The sequence below is a fragment of the Rhea americana genome, unplaced genomic scaffold (genome assembly GCF_003343005.1).
Source record: "Rhea americana isolate MKP2758 unplaced genomic scaffold, rheAme1 scaffold_111, whole genome shotgun sequence".
NCBI lineage: Eukaryota > Metazoa > Chordata > Aves > Rheiformes > Rheidae > Rhea > Rhea americana.
The window spans coordinates 636,357-649,699 of NW_028185162.1; the positions used below are offsets into that span (position 1 = coordinate 636,357).

Below are 13,343 nucleotides of genomic sequence, written 5' to 3' on the forward strand. Positions count from 1 at the left end.
AAAAAAAAAACACACAAGCACCTTGGTATGGTGCTGGTTATTTCAGCTCTCTTGGACAGTTAAACCACATGACTGACTACCAACATGTTGCTACCTCAAAACTTATATCCACAGATGCTGAAAATGTAACCGAAGCTCCAACAGTTGAGGCAGTCACGGCGCCTAAACTAGAAAGGTTTTGCAGATGGGGTAAGCACAGCTGCTGCTGCCGCCCAGTGTACTTCCACTTTTGTCCAAAGCTGGCTGAGTGCTGGCGGGCAGATGCGCTGGGCTCATGGCCTCGGCTCATGCCAGCAATGGTGCAGAGGGACCGCCAGTGCAGTGTGATGAGGGCTGGCTTCCCAAAAACATGTTGCTCGGGGTGGGGGTGCAAGTCAGCCGAGCACACTGCCCACACCAGTGCCATACCGACCACACACTGACACAACCCTACAGTTACTTCCGCAGCTGCTTCAAAAGCGTTCAGATTGCTAAAGTACACAAAACCATCTTCATTTACTAGTTTCATAAACCAGGAACACAAAGTATTTGAAGGCCTCGTTCGAATGAATATCTCTTGGGAGAGGATGCACCATTTCCTGAATGTCTGTGCAGGACCCTGCAGGTCTGTAAACCCTTTCCGAACCCCCCTGTGGTGCCAGCCATCATTCCAGCCTGCACCAAACACTTCCACCATGCAGCAAYGTGCAACCTGCTGCCCCAGACTTTCACTGTTAAATAAATAACTAAAATAAAAAAACAAAAGGATACTATCTCATACCACTTTGCTGTAGCTTTAGCAACTCTTTCTGTCACTGTCCTTTCAGCACACTAATGACAGAGCAGGATGTGACTATGTGACAGCATGTGGGTCTGCACCACAAATCCCTGACTGCTTTTGCACCCACTGCTTTTGCATTGGTGGCCCTGGTGGCTGCGACCTTGAGAAAGGCGCAGATGTCCTGTGCCTGCAGTGGGATTCCCCCACGCAGACCCCAGTGGGTGCCTGTGGCTCTGCTCTTGCTGAGCCCTGAACGCAACCACCACTGGCAGATGGCGCATGCACATTGCCCTGAGATACGTCCTGGCTTTTCCAGGGAGCTTGCGTTTCTCTCCCCAGTTTATGATGGCTCTTCACCCCTAATGCCCAGAGACACAGCTACACTCCTTAACTAAAGCACCTTTTGACTCAGGTGTGCTTCAGGTCATGAGGTGACAAAGCACAAATCTAGAAAAGGAAAATGTTACAGGCACCCCAGAGTCCGCAGGAGAGCCTGACCAGCCAGGGCTGGCTGCTGCAGGAGATGCCAGGCTTGCCTGCATCGTGACCTTACCATTCGGTGGCGTGAGGAACTTCACGCAGTTGTAGTAATCAAAGGATATTGGGTCACTGCAAAAAGAAATGTCTCCATTAGCTCCGTCTGCCCAAGGGCCGCCGCGGGCCAAGCAGCACGCCCCGCTCACAGCTGCGATGCCCGTGTCTCAACTCTGCTTGCCCCATTCCAGGGGCATGTGGCAGCCACTCTCTGCCCCTCTAGTTGTCTTCAGTGTGCAGGGGCTGGAGGTTGAGAGACTTACACGTAGGCAGCATCCTCTTGTAGGCAGTCTTCTGCAAGGACAAACAGTCTGTCATTAGGACATGGTACCATGCCTAACTTCAAGCCCCAGGCACCAAACACCACAGCTGTGGTGGCAGCAGAGGTCCCCAGCAGCCCAAAATCTCTGACAGAGTCCCAAAGCCTGTCCACAGGCAGAGCTGAGTGGTTTTGCTGGTGAGGCTGGGCACAGGGGTTGCATGTGATGGGGGCAGGCAGCAGCTTCCAGCATTGTCACCAGCCTGGAGAAAACCCAGACTCACTGCTTCCYGCAGACAGCTCCTGACCACTGATACAGAGACGAGGAACATCCTTCCCTGGTTTGGGAAAGACAAGCATGGCCTGGCATCCCCACCTGGCCAGGCATGACCTCTCCAGTGATCCCAAACRGACTAAAACGAAACGCTCCACCTGSRCTCAGTGGCAGGAGCAAAGTGTTCAGCCGCACTGGATCCATGCGCCACAGCAAATCCCCAGGGTCTTCCTCCCCTGGGGCAGGAGCTGAGCGCCCACAAGGAATGCTCTCCTGCGCGCACCTTCTTGGTAACACCAGCCATGCACGGATGTGGGATTTACGGGGTAGCGCCAGACCCTCCATAATATGCTCCCTGCCAGGTGTTCCCTTACAGCCAGCCCCACTCCCTGCCTGTGCAAGAGCAACTTCTCCCGGTTTCAGCAGCAGCAGTTCCTTCCAGCACTTCGGCCCCTGAACACTCATCCCCGTTGTGCGGTTGCAGCATTTACCTTTCAGGAAGTTCTGGTACCTSGATTCAGCCCTGTGCCCTGGAAGAAAACATAGGTTTATATTACAGAAGCCCTGGGACAAGCTAGATGATGGAGCCACCAAACRTTTTGACTTTAGTCGCTCTTCCTCTGTGCAGCTCTTCACCTCCATGGGCCTGCCCAAGCTACCACGCACACAGAGCAGCGGGCTGCTGGTGCGGCCAAGCACTTGCTGTCTAACTCCCATGCGGCAGAGCTGCGGGCCAYGCAGGCCGTGGCCACCCCAGCATGGACCACAAGTGAGCCACCCCCATGCACACACCTCAGGGCTGGGGGACAGCCACTGAGTTTTAAAGTCAAATCATGGCTAGTTCTTATCAGCTGCCCCTGGATAGACCAGCCACAAGTATAATGGGCAGGTACTAATAACAGGAATTAACTTTCTCATTGCCCAGCTTGTTTCCAAGATTACCTCTCACCATGCCCTGCCCAAGGCCTGGGTGCTGGCAGCAAACAAACATCCCTTGGAGGCTCCRTTTTTTGAAGCTGCTGGGAGCTTCCAGCCATCACTAAAATCATATAAATGAGCAGAGATTTGAAATGTTCCCATTTCTGAATTTTGCATCAACTACTTCCCCCACTCCAGTGTAGACTGACAGAGCTTTAAATAGATGACCATCTTGGTAGAAATACTTACCACTTCCAATACGACACGCGGTATTGAGTTCCTCATTGTTTTTCCTGAAAGAGAGAAAGCCGCTGCTGTGCATCTGCTCATGGCTTGGACTCAGAACAAAAGGAAGCTAAAAGCCTAGGTCTGATCAAACTGTCCCAGATATTACAAATTATAGCAACGACTAAGCAAGGAGGATGTTCAATGAAACTYCCTGAGAGTTTTTAACACACCAAGCAGTGGAATCTGAAGAGTTTCGTATAAAACCCCAGTATGGGAATAACTCTGCCTGGATATTGCAGCAGGGGAAGAATGAGATTTCTCATGTTAAACTGGTTATAAGCAAAGACCACCAGTTCCTTTTTCATTATGTGCATGTTGTRTATAGTGACAGCTCATTTCTTTGCTTCTGATTTAAATAGTTACTAGTAGAATTCAGTTAGACTGAAGAAAAGCCAGAAAAAGACTAAAACCAGTATGGACTGGCCATAAATTCAGTATAGCCCAAGCCAGATCTATAGGATACAGAACCCAGTCCCAAATCCTGAACATACCCATATTTTGGGTAAACTTCATCCAGCCTTGGCTTGATAGCTAGGTTTTGTTTCACTTTTTTTACCTACCTTGTCACTGGTAAGTTTTCTGCTTCCTTAATTTGTTCTAGCCTTCTCGTTGTAGCTAGCACTAAGAACAAAACCAGATGTTAGGATTACGGCAGCAGCAGATGTTTTAAAATGAACACTGAGCATCAAACCTACATGATTTTCAAGTATTGGCAAGCATTTATCTAGGGTATACTGAAATAGCTTCCAAATAAATCCTCAAAAGCATACAATGGGCCAAGACCGGAAACAAACAAACAAAAAAGACTGGGTCTATAATGCCAGCAGAGCTAACAAATACACATCAGCGGAAGCTACAGTCTTAATCGCTATCTTATTTCCTAATCTGCCCCAACCCTGCTTCATTTGGTGGCCTCTTCTACACTTCAACACCCTTCCCTTACAATTGCAGATGCACTACTAGCGCGTGAACTTTGGTTGCAACCACCGTCCCTCCGTGGAACTGGAGCAAAGCCTTGCTGGTGCGCACAGGGCTCAGCCCCACCAGGCTCCACTGCGGTGGCAGCAGCCTCGCACGGCTGCCTTGCGGTAGCCAGACTGGAGATGGTGACATTTGCTACCTGCCCTGTTAGCAGCTTGCTTCAGGATGAAAAAAATCAGAGGTCAGCATGTAAGCAAATTTGCGGCAGGAAGCAGCAGGAGAGCAACAATAAATGAGTCACACTTATCAATTCAGGTTCATCCCACCCTGCCGTTTTTCACAGGGGGAGCAGAGGATTTTGAACAGCCAAAGTTAATAAGCTATTGTGTTCCAGTGACACTGGTTTGATGATTTACTTTCAATGTGAAGATAACTTCTTTGGCATAAGGAATTCACATCCCCACAAGCATCTAAGGCTGCTTTGAAAACTTCAGTCTTGTGTTGTTGGGCAGCCTGGTTTTGAGGTCATCTTTTTATTTTTAGAGCAATATTTGCGTTCTGTGCACTGCAGGCTTCTGACGTAGAAAGAGAGGCACRTCGGCATGCCACAGCCTGCCAAGGGGCCCTTGGCCGCATGCCTCAAGAGGCACGCAACCGGCATACTCACTAGAACGGGACCGAATCACTTCAAAGCTCTGCTGGTTCTCAAGCCTGGAAAACAAATAAATAAATAAACGTGCAAACAAATTAAAAAAAAAAAAAAGGAACAAGGCCAGCTGGATTTAGGGGAATATGATAAGGAAAATAGATGCAAGAGACTTCCCCCTTTGGCAAGCAGATGGAAGCACAGCACTGAGCTGAGCTTAGTGAAATACTGAGCTTATACTGCTTAGTGTATTGCACAAGGTCCTGAACAAACTGGCAGCAGCTTCCCTGCTGTTTTCCTTGCTAAATTGCTCGAGGTGATGCATACAGGTCTCCTTTGAAGTCTYACTTTGGCCTCCTCTTCTGCCCTTTAATGTAAGGATCGTTGGCGGTGCAGCCTACATCAGCTAAGGGAGGACTGGGGGCGAGGAAAAYGTCATTTGTGAGGATTAATTCCTACTCTGATGCTTTATGTGCCAATTAAGCTGTATTCAAATTATTAAAGTGCCCACAAACTGGTGGCTCACTTCCAAAAGTACCAAAAGCAAATCCACAGGGCCCAGAAGTAAGTTCAAGTACCTCCCAAWCTTGGAGTGTAACTTGGAACGCCAGCATCCCATCTTCACCCAAAACAAAAAACAGGCATTAACCCGTGAAATGGCTTCCAAACCTATAGCCTCACCTCAGCTGTTACCCATTCTGCTCCCAGGATCCCTTAATATTAACCAGAAATAACACCGCCAATACTTCCCTTGGCTCTTTAGGTATCACACAAGAGCTGCTCTCCAGAGCACAACAAGATTCAGCTCCTGTTTGACTGCGGATGGGTATAAGCATTTGTTACATCTAATTTGGGGGCCTTGGAAGCRTCTCTGCTCTTTTTCCCCCTTTATTCTGATCACTGCTCTTTCTCAGGCTGGTGCTGACGGCAAGGTGAGGTGTCAGTCAAAAGACATAGCTGCAAAGCCTGCAAACGCACAGAGTTAAACCACTTTTCTTGCAAAAAGCCAAAACTAAAACAAAACTTATCTAGGGAAAGAGCAGTATCACGAGCCTGAAGCCAAATGACCTAATCTAGACATCAACTTTGACAAGTCGAGTCGTTCTGGTATTAGCCCACAGGGGGACGGAGCATGGGCTGGCTTTTCCACCAGCATGCAGCAGACCACCGCTGCCGAGCGGGGCCGAAGCAAGCGCCACCGGGCCCTCTGCAGAGCCCTTCTGCACCACGTTTGCTCCACTGTCAAAGGGTAAAAGCTTTTTTTTTTTTTCTTCATATCGTATTAGCTGCGGTTTGTCTGTTACTGAAGGAAATCAGGGGGCTGCACRTTGTACGGTGGTGTTTCCTTCGCCGCCTGTGTGGCAGGCTTGGCGGTTGACTCCTGCGCATGTTCTAACTCGCACCACTCAAACGCAGGATCTCGTTCGTGAAGTTACGAGTCTCTCTGCCTTACCTTGGTATGCGATGGCACAAGATAAGAGTTTGCCCTTCCTCTTTTCCCGAGCTTTTTCAGCCTAGTTAGTGACTCACAGGCCTCAGTTTCAATCTCCTTTTAGATTATGCTTTTTAAAGGCATTACCGCTGCAGCAGAGTCACTGGTCTAGTCTACATCTAGTGTGCGCTTTGCTTCACGCCCGCAGCATGAGACGTGAGGATTTTTAATATTTTATATTTTTAAAAGCCCTCCAGAGGGCTGCTGCCCGTGTCGCCTGGCAGACGGCGGGAGCGCGGGGACCCGAGAGCGGCCTTCGCCCGCCCGCGGCGGCCGCGGCCTCGGCTCGGAGGAGCACGGCTGCGAAACGCCGCTTACCGCCTGCTCCGTTCGCTCTGCTTCTTCTCTCGCTTACTCGCTGAAAGAAAATTAGAAAAAAAAAAAAAAAAGCTCTTAGAAGAGGGTGATTCGGGAGTTAAAGAGGGACAGAGCAGCACTGGGAAGCCGGACGCAGCCTTACCGGAGAGCTGGCACCTCACGCAGACGCCCACGGCGGCCCCCAGCAGCATGAGCCAGGCGGCCGCCCACAGCAGCTCCGCCTGCGCCATGGCCCGCCGGCCTCCAGCCTGGAACACGGCCGCCGAGAGGGAGACCCTGAGCCGAGCCGGCAGCCGGGCGGTCGCCGCCGTCCCCGCCGCCGCGGCCCGCGCCTCCCCCGCCGCCAGCCACGGCCGCAACATCGCTTCTGCCCGGCGCGGCGGCGGCCGTCCCGCGGCCTCTCCTCGCGGAGCCGAGGGCGGCGCGGACGCGGCCCCGCGAGGTTCGGCACCGGCCTGCTCCAGAGGAGCCCTCAACGCCGCCCCAAAGCGGCTCGAAGGCCAGGACGGCGCCGGCGGGGGCCCAAGCGCCCGCCCACGCCCCCGCCGCCGCCCGGCTTTTCTGCGGGAAGCTTGGCCGAAACCCTGCGTTTTCTCACCCGGTTTTAACTCGGCCGTTCCAGCCGGTCTGGAGGCCACGAGCTACGGATCCTCTCCGAAGGGTCTGCAAAACCTCCTCCCACGAGACGTGGAGTTTTTCGCCGCTGCAGTACCGAAACCCCCTCGGGAAGGGGCCGGCTCGCCGCCGCTCCGAGGAGTCCCCTTGGACGGCCGCTARCGCCACGCGTACCTCCCTAAGGCAAAAGCAGCTTTCATCCCCCAAATACAGCCCGTGCTGTTCATAAACATCTTTTTTTTTTCTTTTCCCTTTTTTTATATTTTACTTTTTGTGTGTGTGGGGGGGTTTTTTTTAACTTTTCTTTTTTCCTTCTCTTTGCAGCGGCCGCGGTTTCTCCTCGCGCGAGGAAGCCGCCGCCAGCGACGGCTCAGGCGTTTCCCGGCGGGCAAGCCCGGCCCCGTAAGCGGCCGTAGGCTGGATAAAGCAGATGTACCTCTGACGTGAAAGCACCCGTGGTGGGGGGAAGCCTGCCTTCGCCAAGGGGGTATTTCTCCAAACACGGGGTGGGTTTATTTTTTTTTCATGCCTTCAGATATTTTTAAAAAGCCAAAGGAAAAATTATTATTTTTTTTTAACGGGAAGAACTAGAGAATTTGCAGGGATCATCCAGGCTAGATGTGCTAGGTCCTTCCATCCAGGCTGCTGTCGTGGAAAGTCTCTAGTTCTAATTTAAGGGTTTATCTGACAGTTTATCMAGATAGTCCCCCAGTAAAAGGGGGCACTGTAAAAGTCAAGGGAATGGAGCGGCAGTYTTACGAGTGGAGACAGAAAGGTCTCAGGTTTTCCAGTCTCCTGAAGTGGAGAGTGAGAGTACTTTAATGTGCTTTATCCCTGTATCAGAGGGAAATACCAAAGCCACAAGAGCTATTTAAATTTAAAAGGACACACTAGCATAAAAAAAGAGTGGGTATAAACTGAATATTGATATGCATAGGCTAGAAATAAGATTTCTAATCACCACAAGGGTGGAAGTTCTGGAATAGCTTTCCGACAGCAGGAAAAGGGGCAAAAAGCTTTAAAAACAAACTTTAAAAAGTACTTAAAATTATGCTTAAGATTTACTTRATTTTTTTGCTGAAAATCTGAAAGGATGAGGAATGTGTTGGTGTGGCCATCTGTGATAGTGGCTATTTTTCCCCATAAGATCGTTTCTAGTGAAGTCATTCTAAGGAAGTCTTGCAGATGTCAAGCCTGCCCTGCAAGTTTACACTGTCAGAGAAAAACTGAAATTGCTATTTTAGGTCAGGTGTTAAACCTATTAATAAAAATGTCCAAGAGGCAAATATAAAACCATCTTCCCTGCTCCCCTTCAGAAAGCCATTTTCATGGTCTGCACTCATTTGCAATAAATTAAGAGTAATTCAGACTGATTGGATGAGTCACTGGAATTAAATATAATGGGGAGAGTTTATTAAAAACTTGCTGTAYGAAGTTTAGCGCAGGGACTTACTGAACTGATGCAATATTCAGCTGGACTCAATGTCTCTAAAATTTCTAAGAAAAGAAACACTACTTTAGATCTGCACAATGTTGACAAGCAAAATCAATTTAGAAACTAAAGTATCAGAGCAAAGGAAGCTCCCGTGGTTGGAACCACTTCAATGACTAGTTTTGAACCTTCAGAAAGGCTCCTTTCCAGAGGTCTGCAYGTCCCTTTTCCTACCACATCTTACGCTGGTGTAAATTTTCATAGGAAAACTGTAATAGTATAAATAAATCTGCTCTTACACAGATATTCAAGTAGAGTATGCTCTCTCTTCTGCCAGGAGAGCAGTAGATGCATTTCAGCAGCACACAGCACAAGAGAGAAAACTGGAATTTATAAATCAAAGCTTTTGCAAAGATACCAATTTGTAAAGTGCTTAAAAACCTAGCTGGAGAATACAATGCAAAATCCTAATCATAATATGCATGTCAATATGAGGAAATAATCCATGGAAATATCTTGTAATTGTCCTTAACTTTCCTTGTTTCAGGCAGTATCAAAGCTGTGCAGCGTACTGTTGCAGAGTCCGGGGCAAGCTCCAGATTAGGAATTGTAGATATAGACAATGCATACATATATAAACGTCATATTCAGTCCACGGCAATGAAAATGAACCAAAATCACACAAGATTATTTTGTGATTATCGCCAGTTTTGCTAGAGTTTCTACCTCACAGCCCATGTTATACTGGATGTTGAGCAAAGGGAAAAGCGATGCAGAGGCAACACATCTTTTTCTATCTAGGATTAGTAATTTTAAGTACTCATGTGCAGTAGAGTAGATGCATTCATACACAGGATGCTGATCAGCCCTGAAACTTGGGGGAAACCAGGCAGGTGCAAGCAGAAATTTGCTCTCTCTYAGGACTGGGCCTTGGAGAGGGAAATGCGGTGGCTGCAGTGCTCCCAGAAGCTGTAGCTGTGTGGGAGCCAGAAGCAGGGAAGACCAGCTTCGAGGTGAGGGCAGCTGCTCACAGCTTGCCTGTTGTGCAGGGACCCCAGAACTTCCGGAATCTTTTAGGGGATATAAATGTAGGRAAAAAAAACAAAAACAGAAAAAAACCTAATACCATATGCCATGCTCTAATCAGCAGGTTGAGTAGGGAGATGTAAAACAAAGTCATTAGAAGTGCAATCTACAGTGGACAGACCTTCATCTCAGGTTCCAAATGGGTATAAAATGCTKCAGAGAAGGTATATCTGGTTCATTTTCATACCTTGGAGCTTGGCAGGTGAAGGTCTTCATCCGAAGCAGTAGCAAGGAGAAGTACCATCTATCTGCGTTGTTTTGTGGAAGGATTTTGCAGGGATGACCAAGAGCCCTCTTCCAAAGGGTTGCTGAGCTCCAGCCTMGTTTCTCAAAGCCCAGCGAAATCAGTGGGCTGACACGCCTGCCACCCAAAGACGCGTGGTGACCTGGTCCCCCCAGGCGCCTTCCTCTCCTCGTCCTCTCTGGTACCCCTCTTACCTGCAACATCAGCCACTTTAGCCCAGCTGCCCCATCTCCTCGCTCAGCTCACGGCCACAGCCACCARCACTGGAGCCTGTTCCTCCTGGGGATCGTAAACCAGTTTCTGGTTTCCTGTCATCATCTGAATCACCGACCCCAGCATCCGCCGCTCGCCTGGTCAGCCCCTTGCTGGCTGACGAGGGGCTGGCCAGCAGCGCTGACACCAGCATGCCCCAGCAGCTTCCTGCAGCAGCGTTGCACTTTATCTGCCAGGGAGAGGAAGAGATGGCGACCACAGGGAAGGCTGCCCAGTGCCAGAGCCTGTCCCCAGGCAGCCCCAGAGATTTGAGATCTGGCTCACGTCTCTGCAAAGATCAATGCTAACAACAACTTTCCTTTTAACAAAAAGCCTCAGCAGGAATTAACTTTGCACTAAATGTTATTTGCTGGGAGCAGCAGATGCTGCCTGAAACACTTCAGAGCAGATAAAGCAGAAAGGAAGCACTTGCTTTGTTTCTACAGAGAGGAAGAGAAAGGCTCAAAAGCACAGCCACCAGCCTGGGGTCACCACTGCTAAGAGCAGAGCCTGGAGCTGAACCAAGATCCATTACTTTCCGAAGCAGAAAGCACGAAACCATTGCCTATGCTTCAGCATTGATTTTTTTGCAGATACCAGACAATTTCACCGTGCTCCTAAAAAGTGGATCGTGGATTTTCTTTTGCGTTTGAATAGAATAGCAAGGCTTTAGGAATAATGGCAGATTCATTTACTGGCTTAAAGCCCTGATGTGGCACATGGGGGCTCTATCCTGCTCTAGGAATAGAAAACGTCTGCACGTGCATACAACAGTCCCACGTATTTATAGCTATCAGAGYGGAAGGGACAGCTACACATTTCAGAACTGCAGAGAAAGACATTTTATGCTATTGCTCATTAAGCAAGGAAGGGTCCACAAYACCTCTCTTGCATACAGCCACGTAAATTATTCAGTAAAGGGAACAGSGCTTTGTTATTTTTAATAAAGTTGGTGCACTCTCGAGTTGTCACATCCAGTCAGCTGCATCCATCTCTCATCAGATGGATGGCATTTTTCCTACCCTAAAAAGATTTATAAAAAAGACAACTATTTCCAGCATTTGCAACTGGGAACGTTGCTATCAAACTTTCAGAGGAAACATCACTCTTTAGAGAATTAACCGATGTTTGYACATATGCAAATATATTTAAACATTACCTATTCCAACTCTAACCTGAGGATCAAAGATAATTGCTTTCATGCTCCTTCCAGGATGGTTCTCACACAACATCCAGGTGCAGAGGACTATCCTGAAATAAGCACATATTTTCTGCATCAAAGCCTGTAAGAGCAAGGCCCAGCTTTGAATTTGCTTATGTTGTTCACAGTCGGTCTTTGCAAGGGATGCTATGTAATCTGAAATGCATTTCTGACTGCTAATACAGCTGTTGGAGTACTGGCATAYCTAGCAGAGGTCTTAGCTACAAAGCACTTTGTTAGGTACTTACTAGTAGGTTTTTTTTTTTTTAAAAAAAAAAACTATTTTAACATAAGCTGGTGATAGAAGATTTGCCAAAGGTATTTTAGAGCAGAACTGTTGCTCTGAACACATTGGAGATAATTACAGTTTGTCTTTTTTGTTTCAGAAAAAAAAATCTATTATTTTATTAGGGACAGTCAATGGTAAAAAACTACCATTTACACGCATAGAGCTTCTCTGATTTGTCTTACAGCTCCACAGATGACTCATTGCCTCGATATAGGAGTTACCACCATTGGCAACAGTTTTAGCAAATGCACCTTGTGTTAGTCACCTAATCGCTCCCTGAGCGCAATGCGTGCGACAGTCCCACATCTCAAGAATAAGTAAAAACTGTTACTGTGCCCAAACGGTGGCAAAGCAGAGTCACCCAGGGGATGACGCAGCAGCTGTCTGGTAGAGCAACGTCCTTCAAGGCATCATTCCCTTTGAAAGGTGACCATCCTGGTTTCTAACTTTGATCAGAACATAACTACTGTGGTAATACAGACAGTTGTATAGACACCATCRTATCATTATGTTGTAACATTATTATATTTCTCATAAGAAAGGCTTGATTTATCTGTTCAGTGTCCCAAGGGTCAGAACATAGTCCCTACTCCAAGCAGGTACTAACACAACCAAAATTCTGCTTTTCGTGAGGCAAGAGCGGGCTTCCTCCCTAGCTGAAGCACAGACACTAACAGTTCAGCATCACGTTCAGCTTGCACACCAGACTCTACGCTGTATCTATCCTCTCTCTCCTGTAATCCCTGTGCTTCATCTAGGCTTGCTGCCAGAAACCATTTCTGATCTGATAAAAAGTCAAAGACACTGAAGTATCATGTTTTTTTTTTTTTTTTTTGTCCTTTCTACTGCAGTAAATTACATAAAAAGCCTCATCACAATTCTATCTTTCCCCATCCTTTTTGAAAGCTTACCATTTCGGCCTTTTTTACTGAGCAAACACAGAACATTTGCTCCTTTAGCTGTTTTATCAGTTAACTGGACTTTTTCTTTCTCCTCTATTTCCTTGTGACAYATAGCCAACCAAGGGCAGAAAGCCAGCTTCTCCCTCCCTGGTCTGCATCCTTTCAGATAAAGGCTGGGTCTGATCAAAGATCAGCTGCATTCACTTAAAGCAGATGTTATAACTAACACTGATCACAAATTCTTGGTGAAACCATGATTAGAAAACAAGGGASTATTGAAATCTGACCTATCTACAGCAAAACACCCTGTGTGGGAAGTTTTGAGAAAAGGTTTCTGAGCTCCAAAGGGCTCTTTCTCCTAGAGCCGATAAACTAGGCGAGTGAAGCATCACCTGCTTTGTGAGACACCAGCACTGCTGGAGTAAGCTTTGGGACTAGAATAAACACGTGCCTCATCCCAGCTACTTAAGTTTTGCCAAATATCTGTGAAAGCTTTAACAAAAGCATTGCTTTAGAAGAAATTTTTTGACAGACTTAAGTAGTCCACGTGTATATCTGTAAAGGACAAGCACCGGCTCTCCTCTTAGGCAGAGCGGCGCGAGCATTCGCCCAGCAGAAGAGGAAGTGCCACCTCCTTCCCTGCCCGAGCTGCACGGCCTGCTGCAAATCTCATCTCATCGTGCTGAAACTGAAAGCTACTACGTTACAGCTGAAGATACATTATGCTACCACCCAGTGGAAAGAAAGCTCACAGCTAATAGTACTCCTAGGTGCTTTGCAAAAATTGGCCAAGTAAGATTTACAAAGACTAATCCTAGTACCTCCCCTATGTTGCTGTAATACCCTCTCCCCATTCTTATCCTTCTTAGTTCATCCTTGTTGGCAAAGTAATTCTTAAATTTATTTAACACA

The 13,343-nt window shown here is 47.8% G+C and overlaps 1 protein-coding gene across 1 annotated transcript in view; it reads right to left on the reverse strand.

Annotated features, from left to right (window-relative positions):
* The window catches only part of LAT2 (linker for activation of T cells family member 2), an 11,934-nt gene extending 5,294 nt beyond the window's left edge, over positions 1 to 6,640 (reverse strand). Inside the window, exons 1-9 of the mRNA XM_085314646.1 lie at positions 6,553 to 6,640; positions 6,411 to 6,450; positions 4,949 to 5,017; positions 4,622 to 4,665; positions 3,594 to 3,654; positions 2,995 to 3,038; positions 2,319 to 2,357; positions 1,558 to 1,588; positions 1,314 to 1,369 (exon numbers count right to left, since the gene is read on the reverse strand). Of these exons, the coding sequence (XP_085170772.1) occupies positions 1,314 to 1,369; positions 1,558 to 1,588; positions 2,319 to 2,357; positions 2,995 to 3,038; positions 3,594 to 3,654; positions 4,622 to 4,665; positions 4,949 to 5,017; positions 6,411 to 6,450; positions 6,553 to 6,640 (472 nt within the window). The remainder of the gene's footprint in view (positions 1 to 1,313; positions 1,370 to 1,557; positions 1,589 to 2,318; positions 2,358 to 2,994; positions 3,039 to 3,593; positions 3,655 to 4,621; positions 4,666 to 4,948; positions 5,018 to 6,410; positions 6,451 to 6,552) is intronic.
* Positions 6,641 to 13,343: the final 6,703 nt, after the last annotated feature.